At 36.6% G+C, this 27651-nt stretch overlaps 2 protein-coding genes across 13 annotated transcripts in view; one reads left to right on the forward strand and one right to left on the reverse strand.

Moving 5' to 3' along the window:
• sugct (succinyl-CoA:glutarate-CoA transferase) overlaps positions 1-27651 on the reverse strand; it is a 339439-nt gene that overhangs the window by 302641 nt on the left and 9147 nt on the right. For 6 of the 11 annotated variants that reach the window (XR_016149389.1, XR_016149391.1, XR_016149390.1 and 3 more), the window contains exons 1-6: positions 6875-7022; positions 6222-6273; positions 5375-5448; positions 4819-4904; positions 3041-3091; positions 2836-2956 (exon numbers count right to left, since the gene is read on the reverse strand). Coding sequence is in view for 7 of the 11 variants with exons in the window: in XM_089125901.1 (XP_088982027.1) it covers positions 2836-2956; positions 3041-3091; positions 4819-4904; positions 5375-5448; positions 6222-6273; positions 6875-6992 (502 nt within the window). In the remaining 4 variants the exon portion in view is untranslated. Of the gene's footprint in view, positions 1-2835; positions 2957-3040; positions 3092-4818; positions 4905-5374; positions 5449-6221; positions 6274-6836; positions 7023-21006; positions 21026-27651 lie in introns of those variants that run through there. The other 5 variants (XM_089125902.1, XM_039667425.2, XM_039667426.2 and 2 more) reach the window with 5 other exon arrangements.
• gyg1b (glycogenin 1b) overlaps positions 8726-27651 on the forward strand; it is a 19788-nt gene continuing 862 nt past the window's right edge. Inside the window, exons 1-6 of one of the 2 annotated variants that reach the window (XM_039667436.2) lie at positions 8726-8834; positions 9825-9960; positions 10042-10216; positions 11842-12004; positions 21861-21987; positions 25007-25217. In XM_039667436.2, the coding sequence (XP_039523370.2) occupies positions 8828-8834; positions 9825-9960; positions 10042-10216; positions 11842-12004; positions 21861-21987; positions 25007-25217 (819 nt within the window). In that variant the 5' untranslated portion in view covers positions 8726-8827. Of the gene's footprint in view, positions 8835-9821; positions 9961-10041; positions 10217-11841; positions 12005-21860; positions 21988-25006; positions 25218-27651 lie in introns of both variants that reach the window. The other variant, XM_039667435.2, reaches the window with a different exon arrangement.

The raw sequence follows: 27651 nt of genomic DNA on the forward strand, positions 1-27651 counted from the left end.
ATCAACAGTGCAGCTTTAATTTGATCTAATTTGATAGAGTTGGAGATTATGCTTCCAGGAATTCTCTGGAAAATTTATACGAGTGGAGGACTTTAACTCTACACTGTAAAAATGAATATGCTTTATCTAATCAAAAAAAATTGTGGCAAGAGATAACAAGCAATATTATTAATTAAATGTAACAAATTAGAATTGAGTAATAATTAATCAAATTAATTCCTTAAAAGTTAACCATTTATAACGAGTAAAACTTACAAAAACAACCAAAAAAAACATAAATTGAAGTCACCATTATGGTGATCGGTGTTTGTTTTAAAATGACGGTTTTCTCCTTCAGTGATTCTGCTTGTTAACATCAGGTGTCTTCAATGTTGCCAATATAAAATAAAGAGTTCTTAATTAATCTTTTTTGTTAATTTTTTTGGTGTAAACTTTACTTTTTTTAAATGGTTAACTGATTAATTATTACTCAATTCTAATTTGTTAAATTTAATGAATAATATTGCTTGTAATCTGTTGGCACAATTCTATTGATTAGATAAAGCATATTCATTTTTACAGTGTATGTCTTTAAATGGTATCATCATCTTTAATACTGATATCCACAGGTTTACGAGTCAGCAAAACACAGACAGCACAATGACAAAAGAGGCTTGTGCTAAAAATCCCTGTCGAGTGAACATTTGAGTCTGATAAATCAAATTGCACTTGTTGAAACTAAGCATTCCAGACTGATTTTACACTCAAGAAGAAAGTGAAAAATCCTTTCAGAAGGGGAAAATTAAACGATACAGGATGAGCACAGTAAATCACTCCAATTTAACTGTCCAGCATCCACAATTTAATGCGGTCTTGTGGGTTACGCCTCCAGGTCTTTATAAGCAGCGCGAGACATGGGAATTTGGCTGTGATTTGCGATCTTACAGAGAACAGCTGAAAAAAAAAAAAAAAAAAAAAAACGCAGTCTTTGAGTTCACTTCATCGTCGACCACAAGAGATGCAACTGAAGTGTTGACACGGTGGAACAACTTGCATGAAATGTATGTGCAATGCAGACATCAGACTACCGTTTGCTGAGCTTCTTTGAATTTTTTGCGTGTGGATATAAGTTATAATATTACTTCAAGTTTGCATTTAAACAAAAACAGACGTTTCTCGGTAGCTCTAAAACAGTATTAAATCCAGATGCATCATGTAGTAATAAACATTATATACATACAAAAGTAAAAAACAAAATTGCATGGCAGTTTGACGAGGGTTTATGAAAGGCGGCGCGCACTGAGAGATGTGTAGAAATGCGGATTTGCATTTTCTTATCAAGTGCGAGTTGACTGCAGGATTTATGGGTGCCTGACACGTGAAACCAATCACCAAAGCAGCCAGCGTGGTGACAGTGCCCATCCGCTTCAGATTAGCGTGGCTACAGAACAATTTTCAAGTAAAGAGTGGCTTCCTTTATGAGTGTGATTAAAAAAAAAAAATCAGACAGTAAAGTAAATTAGCCTTTTCATAAGGGCCATACAGCTGAAAACATTATGTTTATGGATTAAATGCAGGCCAGATTTAGAATAGGAGAAAGTACGAGATGAAGAACACGTCAGCTTTTTGTTCCCACCGTCTTCCTCTAATTCTGCAAACACACACTGTGTTCATTCATGGATTGGACCGAATTATTATACATATTAAAAGAGAAAGAAATGCATCTAAAGCCTTTATAAACAAATCAGAAATTTCATATTTCACTGCTAACACCTTGATAGATTTGAATTGGAACAAGATTGTATATTTTCTACTGTGTTGTGGGCGGGGTTTTTTTTTTTTTTCAAAAGGGTCATGACATTTCTTTTTTATTATTATTTTAATATGTCTCTTGAGTTTTAATTGTTATTTATTACTTTTTTTGCACAAAGAAAAAACAACAAATATACTCTAATATTAAATGAAAATGAATTTGCATTTGGTTTGTCTTAAAGCATATTAAAAACACCACATAGACATTAAAAGCGGTGGACTTCCAGTATTTCTGAATATCTGAATTCCAGTATTTAAAGGGATAGTTCACTTTGAAATTAATTTGTGATATGTTTTAGCTTACCTCAAGAGCATCCAAGATGTAGGTGTCTTTGTTTCTGAAAGTATTTTCAATTTTGATATTTTTAGGTCAAACCGTTCTTGTCTGTCAGTCATATAATGGAGGTCTATGGTCACCACCTCAAAGAGCATGCACAGAGAAGTCCAAATTAAACATGATTTAATGACTCGTAAATGTAAGTACACATTGATGGCCTAAGACACGAAACGAGCGGTTTGTGTGAGAAAACGAACAGTATTTATATCGTTTTTACCTCTTGTAATCACAGCCACGTCTAAGTAATCTGAGGGCGAGTGTTCTTAGTGGCTGTGGTTACAAGAGGTAAAAACGATATAAATACTGTTCGTTTTCTCACACAAACCGCTCGTTTCGTGTCTTAGGCCATCAATGTGTACTTACATTTACGAGTCATTAAATCAAGTTTAATTTGGACTTCTTTGTGCATGCTCTTTGAGGTGGTGACCATAGACCTCCATTATATGACTGACAGACAAGAACGGTTTGACCAAAAAATATCAAAATTGAAAATACTTTCAGAAACAAAGACACCTACATCTTGGATGCCCTTGAGGTGAGCTGAAACATAACAAAAAATGTATTTCAAAGTGAACTATCACTTTAATATTCTAAATTTCTAATTAAAAATGTAAAAAAAACACACAGTTTTGTCATAATTACAGCAGAAATGGTGGTAATAGCTTATATCAGGGAGCCTTTGCTCTCCCTATAGTGAATATTGTCACCTGTAATAGAGCAATAGATGAGTCGAGGGGCTTCTTCACTCAACTCCTCGTACCCGAGTCCCATCTCTTTCAGCTTCCCGGGCAAGTAATTCTCCACCAGAACATCACAGACTTTGGCAAGCTGACGTAAGAGAGAGAGAATAAAGTGTGACCGACTGACTAGGTGTTTAAGCCAAATGTTATTTAATCTGTTACGAACGTTTACCTCAGTTACAAGTTTGGTCCCCTTTGGATCTTTAAGATTAACGGCAATGCTCTGCAAGACAGATGAATGAGGGGAGCACAGTTATAATGGCAGAAGTCATGATCCTAAGGTTTAAAAACCTGATATTAAAAAAAAAAATAATAATTAATATTGTTTAACCTCTTAACTGTCACCACCCCCCCCCCCCCCCTTTTTGAATAGACATGAAAATGCACATTTCGAACTTAAATGGTTGTAATTCAAGAATGCTTTGGAATATAGACATATGATTGGTCTTGTTTTAAAGAAGACATTTGTCAGATTTTTGTTGAAGTGAAATAAATTAAGAAAGTGAAACAGAAAAAAAGTTATAGAAGTTTGAGTTTATGGAAATGTACAATGTAAAAATATTAATTATTCATATTTTACATAAAATAGATATTTTCAAAACCTGGGCTACTCTAAAATGGCAGAAAGATCAAAGCCAAAAATCTGAACAAGTTGTGTTTCAAATTTTAGGTTGATCTCAAAAAATGAGCTTTCAGTAAGATTTTGTTTGAGCGCAGTACCAAACTTTTTCACTAGGGCACAATCTGACTCCATTACTGCCCATATAAGCGCGTCTGCATTTCCATTCATGTTTTGAGTGATATGAACCATTATTTTCACAATTTTCATACAATTTCTGAAGTAGAGATCCTATTCAGAAGTAGTATGGGAAGTTTGGCAGATTTTGATATGAATTGAACCTCTAAGAAACACATACAAAGAACACGCATGTAAGTCATAGCTAGCAGCCACGTCACAAATGGTGAATTTATTATTTTTTTTCTTAATATTTCAAACTTTTCAGACCTTTTTTTCCAAAATAATTGAATAGATTCTATCTTTTGAACTTTTGGCATGAAAACAAACTGAGGTTTCTACCATTTTTTCATGATTTTTCATGTTTACTGCTATTTTAAAAAAAAGGTCTGAACACGCCTTATGAGTATGAAAATATTCTTGTTGCATATTGATAAATTATGGCTTCTCTGTAATATATTTTGAAAATCAGTCACCAAATATGGAAACTAGAGATTGTAAGCTTTCAAATGATATATAGTTTGTCAATATTATTTAAGGTATTTACTAAGATATTATTGTTTTAAAAATATAGTGGCAAACGTCCCACCTGTGGTTAATGCAAATGAGTTTCTAAATGCACTTTAATGCACTGATTTATGATTACAAACCGAACTCTGACATTAAAAACAAACCCCCCTTTTAATAAAACTTAATATGGCCTTTCTGGAATATTTTAGATCATATGCCAAGCAATGGTGTAAGGAACCATGCCATAAAAGAATCACTTTTTTGAACAGGTTCTTTGATGTGAATTGTTCAAAAGAACCGATTCTTCAAATCAAATCAACTCACCAAAAAAAAAAAAACAATACTTTTTAAACCATATAAAAAAAATATATATTTAAACCTTATTTGGATTTTCATTCGTTACAAAGGCATAACCTTATAACTGTCTACTCATTGAATATTAGGCTTTATAAGTGATTGAATATTGAGCTTTATAAGCTTTATAATATAAGTTATGTGGGCAAATCTGTAACATTCTGTAAATCTCTAAAATCAAATTCATAAGACCTTATCTGTCAGTCATACCATATTATATGGGGATCTCTAACCCTCTTGCTTCCTTAGCAGAACAGGCGTTTGAGAAAAGAATCACTGGATCAGTTTTTGAACAGGTTCTTTGGAATGAATTGTTCAAAAGAATCGATTCTTTGAATACATTCAAATACCTTTTTGTTCCTGTTCACACTCAGAAAATAAGCGCTCTCGTCACCCACAAACGGAGGGCCCCAAGCTCTCGTGTCGTCTCCGGAGCCTGTCACACATTCACATCGGAATATAGTTCACTAGATGGCATTGTTCACGGCAATCACACACTGTTTAGATCTAAACGAAGACTCGTTTTACAGGAACTGGCAACGTGACGTGTTTAATATGATAAGTGTCATTATAGTGCAGCTGTTTAACATAGAAACAGGATTACCCAACGCAACAATATTTGCTCTAGAGACATGCCTGGTCATATACTACTTTACTATATGCAAGCAAACCTTAATGAAAGGGGATTACTATCATTTTTTTCAAGAGCATGAAAGTCCTATAATCCTAATTCAATTTCAGTATATTGAAAACTGTGGCAGGGATATTCTTTAAAATATAAAAAAAGGAAGACAATAATGGTAAAATTTCTATTTTCAGGATAAACCCAACCCTTGAAATGATGCCAACATCCTCTTAAACTAAAATTCAAGTATTATCTCACATATAAACGAATTTAAACCTCACCTGGTCGCTCAACTTTGATCACTTCTGCTCCCAAATCTCCCAATATCATAGTCGCAAAGGGTCCAGCCAGAACTCTGCATTGAACACCATAATGATAGTGTTTAAAATTAAACATTTACGTGCATATAAAGAGCTTACACTCTTTGCATTTAAATGTTACTAACAATTTTAATCACAAATCACTGGTCAGGAAATTAGATGAAGTAACTTCGCTTTAAACCTTTCTTTAAATGTTTAAGCCATGTTGGTAAACTTGCAGACAGCCTTTTACGAGAGAAGAGTCAGTGTTGTTCCACTCAATGTTAATGGCTTCAAACTGTTCATGCAGCTGAAATAAAATTTAATGTGAGAAATATTCTCTATGGTTCAAATCTTGACTCTGATCAGGTCAAACACATTGGTTGTCTTTGTGGGTATGCATGAGCATTGTCATGTTAAAAAAATAACATCTGACCATTCCTCATTAGTTAACGACTTTTCAGTTGTGGGAAGCAAGCCATTCTGCTGTGCTGCAGAGCATTAAATGACTTTCCCAGTGAAGAAGCAGCTAAAAAAAAAGGGTCTCTTCCTCCATGCTTTACTGTGGTAGAGATGAATTTATTATCATATTTGTCAGCAGATTTTCAGACAGCGCTCTGAAGCATCATCATGCAACTCTGAATCTCCTATATTCTGCCAAAAACTTAATTCTGTCTTTGATGCAATGGCTTTTTTAATAATGCATTTGCTTAAATTTAGCTACGACAATTAAAAGCTTAGTGTTTACAATTTTTTTGATTGGGCCCATTTTATGTAATTTTTGTATTTGATTTAGTGCCCACTCATGACATGATATGAATGTACCTACCTTGTCAGATCTAAGACTTTAACGCCATCTAGTGGTCTGATCTGACCTTCACCTGTAATCATGGGGGGGATGAGTTCGCATGATTATTATTATTAACAATCAATGAGTCAGTCAGTCAGGTAATTCATTGTATTCTGGAAATTCATTACAAATAAAATTTATATTAAAACTACATAATCCTGTTTTATTCAGCACAAAAGGATCACTGGATCAACGTTCAGCTTGATTATGATTAACAAAAGACTGGAATCATACGTTATCTGACTTGACAAAGGGCAAGTGGGTTAAAAATTAACTTGTTGATCCTTTAGTTGTAAACAAGAACTAAAATATTTTACCACTTTAGTTTTTCTTTTAAATAGAGGAGTTAACGTCAGGTGCGCGTACACGTGTCACCACTTCGACATAAACAAGCAGGAGTGCAAAACAATTATATTACAACAAATCAAGTGTTGTTTTCATGAAGTAAACAAACAGGTGTGCATACATGTATTTATACCATAAAATAAAACACTATTATGATGAAATAAACGATTGTAATATTCATTTAGAGCACTAATGTTCTTGAAGGAATGATGACCAACTGATGTGTCGCGCGCGCGCGCGTCTGTTTACCTAGCGGGATAATGGTCGGATTAAAATGCAGGTGCTACCTTGCAGCTTGGCAGTGAACGGTCTTCTTATATTCACATAGTTCGTCTTACTCGGTTGTAGAAACTGTGACGTTCTGCTTAGACAAGATAAAACTCTTATAAGAAATCTTCCCGACATCTTGACGCAGGCAACGCAACGGAACGTCTATTAAGCCCCGCCCCCAAGTTTGGACAAGAATCCATGGAGTGATCTTTAAACCTTTGCAATGCGAAGAACAGTGTAGAGGATGTCTTTTTGGATAATGTGCGGGATGTGTGAATCTTGGTTTGTAATACAATAAGATTTATATTGTGCATTTAAAAAAAAAAACTGAGTTCTGCGGTTATGTCGACACATTTGACAGCACATAAAGAGGCGTTTAAGGCAGAAATGACTTCTAACTGTTGCTAAACACAGAAGTCTAACATTACCTGCAAACCGAAGCCTCCATTCATTGAAATTCATTCACATTTTAGGATGTTTGTCTTACAATTGTGTTTTTATTTAAATATAATTAATAAAAATATAAATTACAGTGCGTGTTACCTAAAATACAAATTGAAAAAAAACCACCTCAAAAATCTCTAGAAAATCATTAAATAAAATGTCCTTTTCCTGTAAAATGAATGATTTGGTAAACAGCGCTGAGAAAAGTAACATGGATCACATGACCACACAACTCTTCAGCGGCGGACTGATGGGTGACTTTGACGTTGAATAACGCATAGTAATTTTATATAAGCTATTATTATATATTTATTTTACTATATAATATTATAGTATTGTATAATAAGGAAATATACCGGGCCCTTTTCCTTTCGTTCTGGCCTACAACTTGACGTCATCACTGAAAAGCCACGAGGTTTCAGTAGGTTGAAAAATACATATCCCATAAACCGTCACGCAATGCGTAATGAACCACAAAACCGTCACAAAAATATTCTACTCATTTTAAAATAAAATTAAAAGAAGATCAACTAGCCTATAATATTTTGCTGAACACAAATTAAGGTATTTTGATAAATATGGGCACCATTGACTTTCTTTCCCCTCCATATTCTTTACAATATAGTTTGGGTTCAGCAGAAGAAAAAAAATTCATTCAAGGTCTGGAACAACTTCATGGTGAGCAAATGATGACAGAATTTAAATTTTTTGGTGAACTATCCCTTTAATAAATTATTTTTTGAAAGGTCTTGCAATTATAATAATACTTCTTAAAATGTCTTAAAAGTGGTTTATATTCTCAAAAAAAAAAAGCTACACAATGTTGTAATGCAGCACCCATATACTTATGTAAGAGATAATGTACAGTCAACCGGCCAATTATTGAAATATGCATAATTTAAAGTGCAATAGGATGTATTTATGATGTATCTAGTAAGCTATTTATGAGTTTTATAATTAAACTCTGACCAGCAGATGGCACAAGACACCAATCTGCTCACACATGCATATTTACAGTGAGTAGAGCTGAAAAACTGTCCTCATATCATCAGCTATCATTAGTAAATCCCCTCTAACTCCCCCCTATTATAGAACACACAAACACAAATATGATTTAATCTGATAACATTAGATTGGAATATTAGTTATTAATATACGTTATTAGTATTAAGTGCCATGAAGTTTAAAATAATACATATACAACAACATGTAGCCTACTTCTGGCATTAAAATTTAAAAGTATACACTTGCCCTTTTACATTCATTTAATTTACAAAAACTTGGAAGTTTTTTAACCACACACAAGTACAAGTTACATTTTATGAAGCCCCGCCCCAAACATAACCAGCCAATCGGTGGCGTGTCCGCAGAGCGCGTTCTGGTCACGTGACTGGCTGGAGTATACATAGAGAAGGTCCGCGCTGCTATAAATGAAACCAAGCCGTGAAACAAAGTCTCTTTTATTGGGGTGTCACTGCTGCTCTGGGGGAGTCCGAGCTACTAAGTAGCTTTTACAGGTTTCAAGCATGGCAGGTATGTGACAATGAATACACTTTGTAAATTAAACAGAGCTGTTGAAGTGTAGGGGTTGGACCATCTCTACTGTAAAGTACCTGCTACGATTTATTTGCATGCTATATGTTGAGCTTTATATGTAAATTGCATCAAAAAGGTTTTAAAGACTGTGCATGTTCTTTGCATTTCTTATATGTATGCAGGTGTACAGTGTGCTGCTAATATTGGTTTATATACTGGTACATTCGTTGGATAACAAAACAATAATATTAAACTACGAGTTTAATATTATTGTTTTGTTATCCAACGATTCGTTGTTGAATCAAATCAATGTGCTCGAGTTCACTGAACCGCCTTTCTCGAGTGTGTTCGACTCGCAATTATCCGAGTCAACAACTACATTCAGCAAACTTAGGACCGTCATTTTTAAATTTGTGTGACTCATAATGACCCGAGGAATTATTAATTGCCAAAAATAATTAGTTTAGCTTTTAATAGAAACATGCTAAACTTTTAAGTGGATATAGCCTACCTGTAAAATAATTAATATTACATGCAAATTCCTTTCTGAATGTTTTTTATGCGCTGAATTATGGTTACACACTGAACTCTGACATTAATAACAAATTAACAATATGGCTTTTCTGGAATATTTTAGATCATATGCCAAGCAATGTTGTAAGGAACCATGCCATAAAAGAATCACTGAATCAGTTTTTGAACAGGTTCTTTGAAGTGAATTGTTCAAAAGAACTGATTATTTGAATGAAATCAACTCAACCATATATATATAGACCTTATTTGGCTTTTCATTTGTTGCAAAGGCATAACATAACTGTCTACTGATTGAATATTAAGCTTTGTAAGTTATGTGGGCAAATCTGCATCATTGACTAAGCTTATTTTTGGGAAATCCACTGTAAGATAATGTGAAATAAAATTCATGAGACCTCATCTGTCAGTCATGCCATATTACGGGGATCTCTAACCCTCTCGCTTCCTTAGCAGAACAGGCGTTTGTCACTTTGGCCACAAATGATAGCTATGCAAGAGGAGCAATGGTGCTCGGAAAATCCCTTAGGAACCATAAGACTTCAAAAAAGCTGGTGGTGCTCATCGGACCCCATGTGTCCGATCAGTCAAGGTACGACATGTCCATTTCAGCCTCAATAGAAGTGTTGCAAACCCGTTGAACACAAAAGAAGTTGTTTTTGAATGTTTCTAGGGCAGTGCTTCATAAGATCTATGATGAAGTCAGGCTAGTGGATGTTCTGGACAGCGGGGACACGGCACATTTGGCCATGATGAAGAGACCCGATCTGGGTGTCACGTTCACCAAGCTGCACTGCTGGAGTCTCACACACTACTCAAAATGTGTGTTTATGGATGCAGACACACTGGTGAGTGTTGAGTTAAGTTGTGCCTTGTCAAAACATGCATGAAATATTTACAGTGTGTTTGGTTGCGTCACTTGAATTACGCTGTGCCTCATTAACTCAGTGTGTGAATGTAAGCCTCGGTTGCGCTTAACTTGTTTAACTTTCACCAATGTGTATGTGCACCACTGAATTGTACACAATGAGACGACAAATATATATTAACCATTATGGTCTCATCCTGTAACAAATCCTCCCCTGAAGCAAAGCCCTAATACCTATTCATTTTTTGTTTGTTTGTTTGTCCGCAGCAAGCTTGTATTATTTTATATAATAATATGAATGATGCAGATTTTTTGGAAGATATTTTTTTTTTAAACTTGCATTTATTTCTAAATTACTATATTTTACCAATAATTTTAATATGAATTAAATGTAGCTATAACACGTCACGTTCTTTCACTTAAATGCAAAACTCCATTACATGCAAAACAGTATTAAAACGGCTCACATTTTGAGGGGGAAAAAAATATTGCACTGCTTTTGTAAATGTAAACATTTAAAAAAAAAATTTTTTTTTTAAAATTCCCTCTAGCCCCCATTTATTTGAATGGGAATTTCTACGTGTGTGTGAGTGGTAGTGTGTTCTGCATTCGGGATGTTTTCAAGGCTGATTTATATTTCCGCAGAGGGTGTGTGTGTGTGAAACCCGAGGGAGGGGTTCGAGCAGGCCAATCACAGCGCTTGTATCCGCGTAGAACTGATGCGTTACGTTTTGGAAATGTTTAGGTTATTGGAATAAGACCCTCACCCTTTTTTTTATTTTTTTTTTATTTTTTATTATTATTTTTTTTTTAATTTTTTTTTCTTCTCTCTCTTCTATGTATTTTTTTCTTCTCTAAGTGATATATCAGCACGAATGTAACTGTATGATTGTTGATCTATGCCTTAATTGTTTGTACTTGAATTCTATATGGCAATAAAAAAAAAAAATTGCAGAGGCGCACGTCACGGTACGCGCTTCACACAGACGTAGCTACGGCATGACGTAGGAGTATAAATTGGGCTTCGTTCCTCCATTTGTGTGTGTTCTGGATTTTGCCTGTTTTTTTTTTTGTTTTTTTTGTTTTTTGTATTTTAACAATAAAAATAAAATAAAAATCATGTCCTATTCATTCTTATAGGGGTCAAATTGACCCAAGAGAAAAGGATTCGTTACTATTTTTATTACAACTCCTTTCGGAAAATAAAATGTGTGTTCCAAGTTCAAGTGCAACAAAAGTCTTTAACCCTCGCCTCGCAGTCCCTGCTAAGAAGTGCAACATTACAAAGCGTCTGTCTGAAATGTAAACGTAAAATGCCAACTTTTTTTTGTTATTATTGAAAACGGAGGAGGGAAATATCTCTAAATACCCAGCTAAGTGTAAATGTGGCCTGAAGAACAGGTGGCGGGAGAAACGACGATCTCTGATATTTTGAATTGCACTGCAGTACCTATTCTGACCACTAGTTGCCATTCTTACAGACTGACCCTTTAAGGTTTTGGACTGCTCCGATAAACAATCTATTTTAAAAAATTCAAAAAAGTCAAAATAACATGAGGAGGGCAAAATTTTGCTAAAAGTTTCACTCTTATTTGTTGGATCTAGGTGATCTCCAACATCGACGAGCTGTTCGACCGAGAGGAGTTGTCTGCAGCGCCGGACCCCGGTTGGCCGGATTGTTTCAACTCTGGTGTGTTCGTGTTTCGCCCGTCCAACGAAACCTACGGAAGACTTCTGCAATTCTGCACCGAGCACGGCAGCTTTGATGGTACGCAGACCACCAGCGTCTTTCATTTCTGCTGTTTATTATAAGCATGCACTGTAGTTTCGGCATCTGCCACTAGAGTACCTAAACACTTAACCAACTTTTTTTAGTTAATGATTTGTAAGAATGGATCTTTATTAATACCAGTCATTGATTCGAGTAACTTTTTTGGCATTTGTTTATAAAGTGTAATATTTCTACAATATATAGTGTAAAAACGTCTTAGTGCTGCCCTCTTCAGGTTGAACGGTGGCTACTGCAGTTGAAATTTCCTATTGGATGTTCCACACTTCGTGACGTACGCAGGTTTCGCCCTTGGCAGTATAAAAACCAGGTCATTTTGTCAAAACCACTGTAGGGAGTCAGGAATTGGAATTGTGAGTATTGAAAACGATCAGGATAGAGTGTTTTAGCATCTATTTCGTCCCCTCTATCTCCGCTGGGGTCTGCCCACTTTTTCAGCATTTTCAAATATTGCCAGTGGGTGGAGTCAGGCTCTGACCAGGGGTTTAGTGACCCTTTAAATGCTCAAGCTCTTTAAAGCAGGATGGATTCGGATTGGCTGTCAATGTTTATGGTTTGTCAACTGGACAACATTGTTCTGAAAGGGATTCCAACTATGTTGTTCCATTGTGTTGTTATAGCTGTGGTGTGGCCTATTCTCACAGAACTGGAATTCATATTTTTATCATTTCTATATATATTTCTTTTTTAAATTCATATTTTTAGTTATCAATAATTGCCGTCCTTGGATTTTTTTTTTTCTTCCTAAGCTGGAGGGATGCAATTTACTCTCTTATTTAAAATATTTAAAGTGAGAAATTTCGAAGAATGTTCCCGCTGCTCTTTTCCACACAACGAAAACTAAACAAAAAGTTCCCATATGCTAAAAGGCACCACCAGTTCGAATGACACATGCATTACAGAGTATATTCTGAATCCTTTACAATATGTGATGTTGAATGACTGCAGACAGAGAAGGGCAAGAATTTTAGTAAATAACTTGCATGTCTTTTTCTCAAACAAAGTGATTGTATGACTTAGAACACATTAATATGGTGCGAGTCATATAGACCAGTGGCCTGATGTATAAACATTGCATTGAAATGTTCATACGCAATTTTCCATGCACATATCGGGGTTTATAAAAAATAACCTTGGTGCACATGTGTGCGCACCGTACAGACAGACTCTAAAAAATGCTGGGTTATTTTAACCCAATTTTGGGTCAAATATGGACAAACCCAGCTGTTGGGTTAAATTTATAAATTGCATTTTTTTAATCCAACAATTGGGTTTGTCCATATTTGACCCAAAATTGGGTTAAAACAACCCAGCATTTTTTAGAGTGTACACTCATTTACTGAAGTAAGCAAAGTAATGAAGTGAACATAATTATTTAAACTCTGTTTTTCATTTGAACATTGCCATTTCAACATTTAGATTAATTAGTAAGCATTTTACATAAGCAAATATAGTTTGCATTTTCAGGCCCTCAAAACACTGTAAATGAGCGACCAAAACGCATTTTTTTTATTAATTTTTTTATGAAAATCATGTCATGTAAAGCGACCCCCTGTTATAGATCAATTATAGCTGAAGTAACTAATCAAGGTCTTCAGACTCCAGATAGCAGGATTAGACACCCCTGGTCTTGAACGGATGGTAAACTGACATTTGTTCAAGCAGCTCTTGTGTATCTCTATGGTGATTCGGGTCTCATCAAGGCCAGACGTGGCTAAATAAAGGAGGCATCATCCTTATCATTCTCTCCATTCCAGTCGAAACAACATCTCGGCAGATCGTCACACACCCATCAGTTTGACGTGCGCTCATCTCACACGTAATGTCAGCACAATTAACTCGTCCTTCCTTGTTTGCATCACAAAAATGATCTCAAGCAAAAAGTTCCCAAAAGAGCCTCCCGAGTATTGCCCAACACAGCTGGTTCATGAGGAATCTGGCACAAGCGCTCATAGCGAACAAAAGCCCTTTCAAGGCATCTCTTTTTCCTTTTCTTTGGGAGCCAAGGGCCATTTTTCTACAGCCACCTCTTGGCATAGTTGATTGTTACGCAACTTTTATGGGTTTTCGTAATTTGGTAAAATGGCTAACAGGACAAGCGCATGCATGTTTCTCTTTCACTTCGCTTTGTTTTTTACCTGTTAAATGCTGGACAAATAATTGTTTGCACATGCCAGCTTGTGCGAGTGGCCTTTAGGAAACTGATGTAAAGTTCTGGACCCGTTTTCAGCTCGACGACACAGTGAACCCATTCTTATACGAGTCCGGTTGGGCGTTTGAGTGTGACCGTTGAGGAACCAATCAGATTGCAGCGTTTTGAGGGAGGGCTCTGATGCGCTTTCTAAAATTAATTGGCACCGCTTCCATTATGGAGACTGGCAGCTTTTCAAGAGCCTGATTATTATGCTTTTGTGCTTCCACTGAATCCGGTGGCTCATAATCGGGGTTTGTGCTTCTTGCAGGCCGTATAAATGCTGCACCACCTTGTCAGCTTGAATTTTCAGTCTATTTTTGTGAAGTGACCATCCTCTGCCCTGTTTGACACGTTAATGCTCTAATGGTCTGGTAATTTGTAATGATTGCTTTATTTTTAGCTGGGCTGTAGTTTGTCTGTGGTCGTAACCGGGATAGTTCGAACTCTTCATGACTGTTGCCATGTCTCATGGTTTAATGAAACTAGTTTCGTAGTTCCTTCCTTCCCAAACTCATTCACATTTCGGAAAGAAAATGTTTAAGTGATGCTTAAAGCTTTTCTATGCCACATGTTTTGCTCACTTTCAGAGTGTTGGGGGTTTTAAACTAACGCAATTCAAAGAACACAGGGTATGTTTAGTAAGGATCTCTGTGATCTGCAGTTTCAAGAGGAGTGTCAATATATCGCAATACAAAAATGCATCAACAGTTATAAAATAAAAATGACTGTGTGAGGGGAATATTTGAAGTTTTCTGAGGTTTAGTGTCAGTACTACATTAAACTACTATATATAATGCAAAAGGGTAATATTTGTGATTCCTGATAATGCTAAATGTCTTTTTATCAGTAAAAAGTGTCTTACATTATTTTAAATATAATATCTAGTCGGTGAAAGAGTGCAAGCATTCTGAATCAGACAGCTTCTGAATCATGACTATTTTATTCTGGTGTCACTATTCTCCTGTGCTTTGGGTTTCCCACAATGTAATGCTATTTTAATCAACGGTGAAAAACATGTAACCTTTTATCAAACTGCATGTCTTGGAGTATCGTGATAAATTGTATCGCGAGTCCAGTATCGTTATGATCAGTGTTGTGCAAGTTACTTCCAAACTGTAATACATTAGGTATTACTTGTTACTGTTATTTAAAAGTAATTCATTACCTTACAATATTACTGTCCCAGAATTGTAATGCGTTACATTACTCATCTATTACTTTTGAGTTACTTTCACCAAAATAACTAAGTAGAACTTAACTTTTGGGCTGTAACGATATGCAATATGAAACCAAAATCGCGATTCGCCACACGACTCAGATCCACGAACCTACAGAATCGCGACACACCTCTTCCAACTCCAGCGTTATTCTCCTTACCGTCCAGATCCAATGCTGCCTTATCTTTAAATTAGGCTATTAGTATTTGAAGTTAACATTATAAAATACGTAGACCTACACCACAAAACTAGTTGAGGATAAATTATTTAAAATTGGGGAAGTCCAGCATTATGGACATGATGACATTTGCAGTCAAAACTTGAAATAAAAATTCTCAGAAAATTCATGTATTGAAACGTATATAGGCTACTTCCTTAAAGGACTCCAGACATTAGACAAATATCAGTCTATGTTTTATTTTTAATATTAGGGAAAAGACACACATTCATGCGTGACAAAAAAAAAAATAGGAGGCAAAATCGATTTTTTGTAATTCTGTTAATTACACTGCGCAAATCGGATGAGGAAGGGTTGGCTCTCCAGTCTCCATAGAACTTAAAATATTCATTTTATTTTAGTTTTCGTGTTCGCATTTATGAGAAAAAAACAATGTTACAGACGCGACCGCTCTGAACTGGCACTAAAAGACTGCTTTAAAACTTTCACATAGTCTGTTGCCTTTAAGAAGTAAAAGCAGACAATACACTGTAATACAACTGTAATACAAGCCTCACTGAACATGTAACGAGTAAAATATTACTGAAAATTGATTAGTAATGCCTTACACTACTGCGTTACATCAAAAAGTAATATGTTACTGTAATGTATTACTTTTGTAATGCGTTACTCCCAACACTGGTTATGATAATGTATTGTAAGTCCAGTATCATGATATTGTATCTCGTGATGATATTGTATCGTGAGTCCAGTATCGTGATGATATTGTATCGCGAGTCCAGTATCGTGATGATATTGTATCGCGAGTCCAGTATCGTGATGATATTGTATCGCGAGTCCAGTATCGTGATGATATTGTATCGCGAGTCCAGTATCGTGATGATATTGTATCGCGAGTCCAGTATCGTGATGATATTCTATTGCGAGTCCAGTATTGAGTATCGTGATGATATTGTATCGCGAGTCCAGTATCGTGATGATATTGTATCGCGAGTCCAGTATCGTGATGATATTGTATCGCGAGTCCAGTATCGTGATGATATTGTATCGCGAGTCCAGTATCGTGATGATATTGTATCGCGAGTCCAGTATCGTGATGATATTGTATCGCGAGTCCAGTATCGTGATGATATTCTATTGCGAGTCCAGTATTGAGTATCGTGATGATATTGTATCGCGAGTCCAGTATCGCGATGATATTGTATCGTGAGTCCAGTATCGTGATGATATTGTATCGTGAGTCCAGTATCGTGATGATATTGTATCGCGAGTCCAGTATCGTGATGATATTGTATCGCGAGTCCAGTATCGTGATGATATTGTATCGCGAGTCCAGTATCGTGATGATATTGTATCGTGAGTCCAGTATCGTGATGATATTGTATCGCGAGTCCAGTATCGTGATGATATTGTATCGCGAGTCCAGTATCGTGATGATATTGTATCGCGAGTCCAGTATCGTGATGATATTGTATCGCGAGTCCAGTATCGTGATGATATTGTATCGCGAGTCCAGTATCGTGATGATATTCTATTGCGAGTCCAGTATTGAGTATCGTGATGATATTGTATCGCGAGTCCAGTATCGCGATGATATTGTATCGTGAGTCCAGTATCGTGATGATATTGTATCGTGAGTCCAGTATCGTGATGATATTGTATCGCGAGTCCAGTATCGTGATGATATTGTATCGCGAGTCCAGTATCGTGATGATATTGTATCGCGAGTCCAGTATCGTGATGATATTGTATCGCGAGTCCAGTATCGTGATGATATTGTATCGCGAGTCCAGTATCGTGATGATATTGTATCGCGAGTCCAGTATCGTGATGATATTCTATTGCGAGTCCAGTATTGAGTATCGTGATGATATTGTATCGCGAGTCCAGAATCGTGATGATATTGTATCGCGAGTCCAGTATCGTGATGATATTCTATCGCGAGTCCAGTATTGCAAAGTATTGCGCAAAAAGGAGGCGTGTTTCGGCACAAACATTCCCTGCTGCTGTTTTGCAGTTCCAGAAAATAGTTGCGCCACTGACCAGAAAAAAGCTGGTCTAAAGTCAATGGCGTGTTGTGTGTACATGATATTTTAAGCACGCATGCTTGGCCACAAGAGTGTGAACAACGCGCATACACTGTAGAAGATTCTCACATCAGATGCATTTTACTTTTTGGACGTTACTTTTACATCGTTAAAATAGGGGCCCTAGTGTTTTGTGTAAGGAAACCCGTCAAATCACCTCCAGTTTTGTTTCGTTCAGACATCTGGCATTCAAACATCAGTGTGTTCTCTCGTACCTGTAGAGTGCATTAGACAAGCCTCTTTCCATTTCCTCATTTATTACAGTCCTGATGGCCTCAGGCTATCATGTGGACTTGTTCTCATCCTCTGCCAATGTAAACCAGCCTGAGACTATGTACATTCCTGATCATCCCATCAAAATGAACACTTCAAGACTGCAGTGATGTTTGTAGAGCCACATGCAGAAGGAAAGCCCCGGGGTCCGATTCTGAGCCCTGTTTCTGGGCTCCTGACGGCACGCCCAAATAAACTGGCTGTGGATTGGTTTAGCTGGTAAACCAGCATGCTTTGCAAGCACGTTATTCTGAATGCTCCAGCTTGTTAGATAATCTGTGTAGGGCGCGTAGCATTATTTGAGTTTCAAAAGCTCTTTCTTTAGCTGGCAGTGAGGGTGCTGTATATGGTTTGTGCTGAGTCTATATTAATTTCCTCATATCGTGCGCATGGCCTGTCCTGGAGCAAACATTCATGTGTTTTAGTGCAGAGGATGGCAAATCTAAGCGCAGGCTCACACACGGGTCTCTTTCTGCAGGCCATGAACATGAACAACTCGAACTTCTTGGGGCCCGTTCTGCCCTCACATGAAACTTCAGATTGTGCAGATTCGTATTAAAATGACTGGATTTTGCCTGCGAAATTCCACCAAACAACAGTAAATGATATTTCCAATGTGTATTAACTTTTTTCCCACCAGTAGTTTTGATCATTTAAAGCCCCATTCTGTTATTTTTTACATTTTGCTCTCGGGGTCCCCCTACAGTTGGGAAACAGTATTGTCTTCTACTACTGTCGTAAAATCTGTCATGGTCACACTAGGAAATACACGCGTGCATTTGTTGACAAGCGATACCCCCGAACTCTGCAGAAGGAACGAGTTCTTACATCTTGGGCAGACTCCAGTGTTCACCCCAGGTTATTGGCATATATTTCAGCATGTCTTATGAATATAGTGTCATGGGCTTGCGCGTTTACAAGCCATCGTCTTTAGTAACGTTAACCTATTGGCTACTGTTTTACATAATGGATATGCTAATTCAATTCAATGTTTGTGTGACAGCTAGGGTTGGGTATCGTTTGAATTTGAACGATTCTGATTCCGATTCTGATTCCTTGTTTCGATTCCGGTTCCTAACGATTCTCGATTCCGATTCTTTTAAGAGGCAGGGTCAAAAAAGTTTAGCTAACCTTGCTAACCAACGGCCTTTCTGAAGGAAATACTCCTTCTGTAAAAATACTCCTTTTGTCACAAATTTTGCATTTTGCCGAGATTTCGTTATTTTTAGGAAAGTGAAGCCACACTTTGGACCGCCGACGTAAGCTACTCATGTTCGACTCGCGTGGGTATGCCAACACTTCCGGTAGACGCTTCTTCGTTGGTGCTGTTCAGCGGTTTCTTCTTCCGCTCGGCGGACTGTGAATATCGAAACTAGGAATCGAAATTTTAACTTTTGAACGATTCCGGGAAAAACGGAAAGTTAGTTCCGGTTCCAATCGATACTCGATTCTCGATACCCAACCCTAGTGGTAGATAATAGCCATGTCGTCAATATTATAATATCAAGCTACCATAGTATAGATGAATCTGCAAATTTGAAAAATTGATTTGCATTATAGCCTGAGGCAAGACACTTTCACCTGAAAAATAAATAACAAACATGACTATCAGCCTGTAGACATAGGATAGTTATCCTGATCGATTATTTTGTCCGTCTAATCATGTATTATTTACTTGCAAGAATGTAGCCCCTACCAAACTCAGTAATCAGTATACATTCACGTCTCGAGCTGGCGCGAGCTGCCCGCCCAGGCTCTACGGGGATGCTTGAGTGTGTTAAGCGCCCTCAAAAGAAAGCAATGCAGTCTACATTGGATGCGGCAAAGGGCCAAGCTACACAACACATTACCAACAGTAAACTGATCGCCCGCGAGCTCTGTTTCTGACGCACTTCACGACGTTTGGTTTTACTTGCTGCTTCAGCCATGACAACATACTGAGGTAAAAAGAAACGCTCATTAGACTCTCGCGTCTGAATTTGAGGAAGTGGAGGAAGTGACGTATGCCATAAACAGTCAAATTTTGTAGTTCTTTTAGTGCTCGGGTTCCTACCCGCTGTCCAAAGTTACAGAGTGCCAGTAAAAGCAATACAGACACAGTCAGGCTATGGCAGACCTGTCATTCAACCTATTGTAAGTCGATGTACCATCTTAAGGGTTTTGGAAAAATATTATAAAAGCTGAAAAAACTACATAGTGCTGCTTTAATTGCCCCCAGAATACTTTGTTGTCTGAACATGCATATCAAAAAGAACAGGCCCTCTGCTTTAAAGTGATTCTAGTTTCGTGCATTTTATTTATTATTTTTTTTAACACTTGAATGTGGGTACGTTTTTAAGCAACAAGTCTGGATGGGATTCACAATGATGATCGAAACACAGATGGAGTCGATCGAGTGCATCAACACCCCTAAAGCTTCACAGTCCTGTAGCTCATCCTGGGTCGACACTTCATTCAGTATCGTGTTATTTGTACACACTTTACCACCTGACATGAGGGTGTTTAGATGATGACAGAATTAGAATTTTTTTGGTGAACTATCCCTTTAATGCTAACCAGCCATCAGTGTCTTCAGGAGTGCTATTAATATTGCCGTGTCCTCCTCCGGTTCTGGATTCTGTGTCTGTATAGCAGACACCTGATCTTAATACAGGCTAATTAAACATACTGACACGATTAAAACAAGCACTCAAAGGCTGTGTCATGCTGTAACATGTATCGCCGTGTCTGTGACGTGTCCTTGCTGACCTTTAAGCATGCATGCCGTCTGCTCTTTCAGACCGGGATCTCTTTTAGATGTGTAGGGTCTTTTTTCAACTAGTAAGCACCTGGGCACATTCCTCTAACGGGAGTAAAGAGCCTAACTGGGCTTCATATTATTATTTTAAATTTCCCTACAGTGCTATATGATAGCCATCACATTGCTGAGCATCACATAACTTATTGTTGGTGTTTGCTAATTTTGATTCAACATGCTGTATGCAGTGTCATCTACACAATATTGTTTGCAACTGAAACTAATTTTCACTCACGTGTAGTCTGCAGCTTTGGGACTCTTTTTTTTTTGTTAATTTGCTTCATTTAATTTTTTTATTTTGTATTTTATTCATACATTTTAAGTAGGGCTGTCAAACGAAATCGCATCCAAAATAAAGGTTTGTGTTTACATAATATATGTGGGTGCACTATGTATAATTGTTTTGTATATATATATATATATATATATATATATATATATATATATATATATATATATATATATGAAGAGTTCAGATGCAAAAGCCTCTAAGTGCCATTTGAAATTTTCTTCTAGAATGATAATTTTTATCAAACTTGTATATTTAAGCTCAGTAATTTCACTTAAATTGCAATGAAGATTACCTAAGTGTAATTTAAGTGAAATTACTGAACTTAAATATACAAGCTTGATAAAATTGATCATTCTAAGAAAATTTCAAATGGCACTTAGAGACTTTTGCATCTGAACTCTTCATATATATATATATATATATATATATATATATATATAAATACACACACAATTATGTAAACACAAACCTTTATTTTGGATGCGATTAATTGCGATTAATCATTTGACAGCCCTAATTTTAATAGTTTTTATTTAAGTGCTTTTCATTCATTTTAGTTATTTATAATTTAATTTATTTAGTCGTTTACTTTGTTCATATTAGTTTTACTTATTTATTTTTATATATTAGTCATAAACTTGATTTTTTATTTTTATTCATTTCATTATTTGCAATTACACACTTTAGTGCTTAATGAAGTGCTTTTAATTGTGTTTAAAGTGTTCTAAATTCTATTGATAAATGAAATGGTCAATTCCATTTTAAGTGACATTCATAATTAAGTGTTTGTCCAATAGGAGGGGACCAAGGCGTCCTGAACGGCTTCTTCAGCGACTGGGCAACAGCTGACATCACAAAACACCTTCCTTTCATCTACAACATGAGCAGCGTCGCCATCTACACTTACCTTCCCGCTTTCAAACAGTGAGTGTGACTCCTTCTCTTACAGCGGCCCTGTTTGACACTATATCATTGATCTTGGCATGCGCTGGCCTTCAGTAAGAGGATACACACCAGTCACATGAGTTTGCTGCTTGTGCCTTAACATCAGATTACATGAGGAAAGAAGAGTGAGACGGAGCTGAGAACGAGTGTCACAAAATCATTTCAGGAGACTCTCTCTAATACGAAAATATTTTCTGCTGCTGGTAGTAATAGTGTGCATAGTATGTATTTATTATTATTATTATTTTTTTTTTAGCAAAGGTTTTACACCTTTTACCATATTTAAATACGATTAGCTGATTTAAACCTACATAAAATGTGTGAAGAGTGAACAGATTTTAGTACTTTTAACCAGTTAAACCATTGTGTATTACTTGACCTCAAAGCAATAAACGCATTTTAATGCTTTTAAATGCATTCTTAAAACTTATGGACACCTATCACGTGTTTCATATGAGAGTGGAAGTTCTGCAGCAAAATTAAAGAGCGGAGCATATAGGGTCGATCACACGGATCTGCGAAAACGACTAAGAACTCTGTATTCTGCCGTCAGGCCAGTAGGTGGCGATGTCACTTTGTAAAGAAACACTATGTGCCTATAAACTGAACGCGTAATGACGTCACCGACGTCACCAATAGTTTACGCGAAGACGATAATCATATAATTTTCAAAGTTTCACTTTGAAACCCGTTTTCAGGCCCACAAAACGCTGTTATCTTATAAATGAACTAGGGATGCATTTTTGTTCTATACATCGCGATGCGGACGTGGATCGATTCACCGATGTCAAAAATCGTTTTTCAAAAAAAAAAGTTTTTTTAGATATATATTTATAATAACGTAATATTGACGGAACTCTGAAGTGCAGACGGACCGTCTGTGGCGTGTACATAACAGAGACGCGGACGCGATGGCTGAGCATGAAATCCAAACTCCCTCCGCGTTAAAAGCTGACGTGTGGAAATATTTTGGCTTCTGAAGTTCTGACAAGAGCCACACTAGTTGTAAGCTTTGTAGAATAAAAAAAAAAATTTCAGAAACACGACAAATGTGAGAAGCCATACACTGTAAAAATTAATATGCTTTATCTAATCAATATAATTGTGGCAACCGATTACAAGCAATATTATTAATTACATTTAACAAATTAGAATTTAGTAATAATTAAACTATTCTTTAAAGTTAACCATTTAAAATGAGTAAAGTTTACACCAAAAAAATTGAACAAAAATATCTCACTAACAGACAGACGTCAAAGATTAATTAATAACTCTTTATTTTTTATTGGCAACATTGAAGACACCTGATGTTAACAATCAGAATCACTGAAGGAGAAAACCGTCATTTTAAAACAAACACCGATCACCATAATGGTGACTTACATTTATGTTTTTTTGGTTGTTTTTGTAAGTTTTACTCATTTTAAATGGTTAACTTTCAAGGAATTAATTTGATTAATTATTACTCAATTCTAATTTGTTAAATTTAATAAATACTATTGCTTGTAATTAATTTTTTTTTATTAGACAAAGCATATTCATTTTTACAGTGTATGATACGTTTCCACCCAAAGGAAGAAAAACACTCGGCTGTAAAGTTACCGGTCGTTGTTATACTATTAATTTACTACAAGTATGCTGTTAGTTCAGGCACACATTTATTTTCCTTGCAGTGTTAATAAAATATATTGTACGTTGATTCTTTATGGGTCATTATATTGTACTTTAAAAGCAAAGTATTTATAGTCACACAGACACACACACACACACACAAAAGATTCCGATAATCGCTTTAGCATCAAATCGCAGCCTTCTGAATCGTAATCGAATCAAATCATGAGGTGCCTAGAGATTTCCACCTCTAAAAGGAATGGCCAAACATATCGTAAATAGTCCAGGCCTGGTCCTCTCTCATCCTTCACTGTCGCCGCTCCTCCGTGAGATACGAGACGAGGTGACGCTCATTATCAGTCGATCCGGTTTGTCATCACGAGGTAGGCATCTATGTTATTTAGCTATGCGTGTAATGCGCGAAACGGTGGGCGGGGCTAAACCGGCCGTGATGTAGTAGGCATTGATCTTCTGAGGGGATGGGGTTTTATCCTAAAACGAGTCGTTTGCTGAGCCTGGTGTAAATGAAAGCTTTTATTGGACTAACAAGGACGTTTTCAGTTCTGAAACTTACAGGATATTCTTATAATATGATAACCTCTTAGATGTCAAAAGCTGAAGGAAAATTTGATTTCTCAGTTCATCACCCCTTTAATGTCACATGTTTTTTTTTGTAATATGGATTATCTCATCCAGTTTTGAGGAGGCACTGCCTCCTTGCGTCCTCGGACCCTGTTCTTTGGCGAATCCTGACTGTAGTTTATGCTGGCATAAGCAGTTAGTAAATCTTGCACTTAAAGGGATAGTTCACCCAAAAATGAAAATTGTCATTAAGGGTGCGTTCATGTGCTAGGGTAATTATGGTAAATACCAAAAGCCGACGTGGAAAATGCAGATGAACACCCCCTAATGCGGTATTTTCCACTGGGCAACTCATAGAATATTTTGATGGACGAGTTGCCGAGATGAGAGAACCTTGGACCACTTCAAAATGGCGGAGAGCACCGCGAGAGTCGTGAATGGTAAAAATGTATACTATTCATGGTCTAGATAGAAAATATACAGCATATTATTTACCATTTGAGTTTTGATAAAATCATTTTATTGCTGTTGCAGATGACTTAAGCAATCTAAAATAGTTTTAGCTAAATAACAGGTCTCCATCTTTTTACCACATTACGAAAACAAAAGCACTTGAACGCAACACACTGGTAAATGCCAGTTCACAAGTGGAAAATATCATATTTTCCATAGCACGTGAACGCACCATTACTCATCCTCAAGTTGTTCATACTGGTGCATACTGGTTTAGAATAACTTGAGGGTAAATAAATGAAGACAGATTTTTAATTTTTGGGTGAACTATCCCTAGTCTTTCTGCCCACAGATATGGTGCAAATGCAAAAGTGGTCCACTTCCTGGGACAGATGAAGCCGTGGAGCTACACGTACGACCCCCGGCAGAGGCGAGTGCGCGGGGACGTGGCGGCGGTGGCTCACCCCGGCTTCCTCCTGGAGTGGTGGACGCTGTACAGCGCTGAGGTGGTACCCATGCTGACCCGAGAGTACGGAGACCAGCCCTTCTGCTCCGGCTGTGAGGTCAGACCACGCATAATACAATAAACAACCCTTTCCACGAGTCTTCATGGCTGTCTCACAATTCTCATATTTCTACTCGGGGACTAAAATTATCGAGTGTCCCTTGTAGGGCTGTCACTTTACGTTCGAACATCGATTGGACCAACCATAGGGAATTGATTTTAACAGCATTTTTTTTAGGTGGACAGATCAATACAGTTCACAGAACATGTAGGATGTTGGAAAATAACAATGTTATGTTAAAGGAGTAGTTCACTTCTAAAAAAAAACTTTTGCTGATAATTTACTCACCCCCATGTCATCCAAGATGTCCATGTCTTTCTTTCTTCAGTCGAAAAGAAATTAAGGTTTTTGATTAAAACATTCCAGGATTTTTCTCCATATAATGGACTTCAATGGGAACCAAATGGTTCAAGGTCCAAGAGACAGTTTCAGTGCAAACTGTTCAAAGGGCTTTAAACGATTCCAGACGATGAATAAGGGTCTTATCAAGTGAAACGATCGCTCATTTAAAAAATAAAGAAAAAAGTGAACAAATCTTTTTTTCCGAGTCAATTCGTTCATTTTGTCCGTTGAATCAACTAAATGACTCGAAAAAAGATTCTTTCATTTTGATGAACGAATTCGAACAGGAGAGTCACAAACGTGCATCACAGAACAGAGCAAGGCGACCATTTGAGCTTATAAAACTTAAACTTTGTTATTTATTTTTTTAAAGACGGCTCGTTTCGCTTGATAAGACCCTTATTCATCGTCTGGAATCGTTTAAAGCCCTTTGAACAGGTTGCAGTTTGCACTGAAACGGTCTTTTGGACCTTGAACCATTTGGTTCCCATTGAAGTCCATTATATGGAGAAAAATCCTGGAATGTTTTCATCAAAAACCTTAATTTCTTTTCGACTCAAGAAAGAAAGACATGGACATCTTGGATGACATGGGGTTGAGTAAATTATCAGCAAATTTTTTATTTTTTTTTAAAAAAGTGAACTACTCCTTTAACTAAATGCTTTTTAATTTTCGCTATTACTTCAATGCAAACGAACAAGCGCACCGTTATTTGTTGCTTGGTGACGTGTGTATGTGTGTTCAAGTAAGCCAGAAATGCGCAGATTCTGTGCAATATGTTGTATTTAATATCAGAATCAGAATCCAAAAGAGCTTTATTGCCAAATGTGCTTGCACACACACAAGGAATTTGTTTTGGTGCTGAGGCTTCCAGTGCACATATACAAATGCAACAAGAAACATAGTAATAAAAATGATAATAAATAATTTAAATATAAAAAATATGAGAATAAAAGTATCACCGTTGGGTTCCCGCAAATTTGGCTTACACGAACTTCCAAAGGAAAGAAAGTGAGTAAACATAGAAACACGCCAGATTGGCTCGTGGTTTGACAGCGTTTCCCGCCAAAGTTCATTTTTACCCACATTTGGCGGGTCGGGGGGTGTTAATTTCAATCCCTGAATGTTGCACTTGTGTTTGTCATTGTACATGAAACTTCACGCCAATAAATCATCAGAAATATTGCTGACCTCTTTACACCCTCTTTACGTTCATCCTAATGCCTGTTAGGTGTCCGTGGATTTGCCTATATTTGGTGTTGAAAATGGAAACGTCTTTAGACACAGAAAATCATGGAAAATGTCTCAAATCAAACAGGATTTTTTCACAAAAGTGACAGCCCTAGTACTCGCCAGTTGGCTGGTAACATTTTTATGAATTCTGACAATTCTCATTTAATTACTCGTGTGCTGTGTGGAAAGTTTTGTGTGCGCGCCGCGTACATCCGAAGCGCTCGCCCAGACAGCCGCGTCTCTGGCAGCGCGCAAACACCAAACTGAGCTCTTTCATATCTCCTTGCACACGACTGGACAAATTCCCACAAAATTATGTAAATAAAAATAAATAAATCTAGCATCCTTGTAAACCTAGTCTGTTATGTCTTGAGTGAATGTACAGTTGAGAAAGTAAACAGATGTGTACAGTATCAGTATATTAGATAAGTGACAACAGCCTAATAAACCTGCTTTCTGTCCTTTGCGGTTTTGATTAACATTAAAAACAAAATAAAATCACTCGCTGCTCTTGACTGCATAGTCTTCACTGTAGAAATTAAACATCCTTAAAGGAGACGAAAAATTTTAATTCATTTCATTGTAAGTCTTATATATGCTCTGGGGACTGTCATCCCATTCAGTTCTCATAATGTGTTGGTTTTTTTTTTGGTTTTTTTTTGCGTTTACCTATTAGCATCTAACTAATTTCCTATAATAATAATTAATTTAATAAAATTAATTTTAATATAAAATATTAAATGTTTTATATTAGATAGGTATATAATATTCCAACAAATATAGGTTGAAATAATGGGGAAAATATTTAAAAATAAATATACATGACCAGGTCTAGAAATCACAATTTTACAATTAG

This window comes from Pimephales promelas, chromosome 22 (genome assembly GCF_988280905.1).
Source record: "Pimephales promelas chromosome 22, fPimPro1.hap1.1, whole genome shotgun sequence".
Lineage (NCBI taxonomy): Eukaryota > Metazoa > Chordata > Actinopteri > Cypriniformes > Leuciscidae > Pimephales > Pimephales promelas.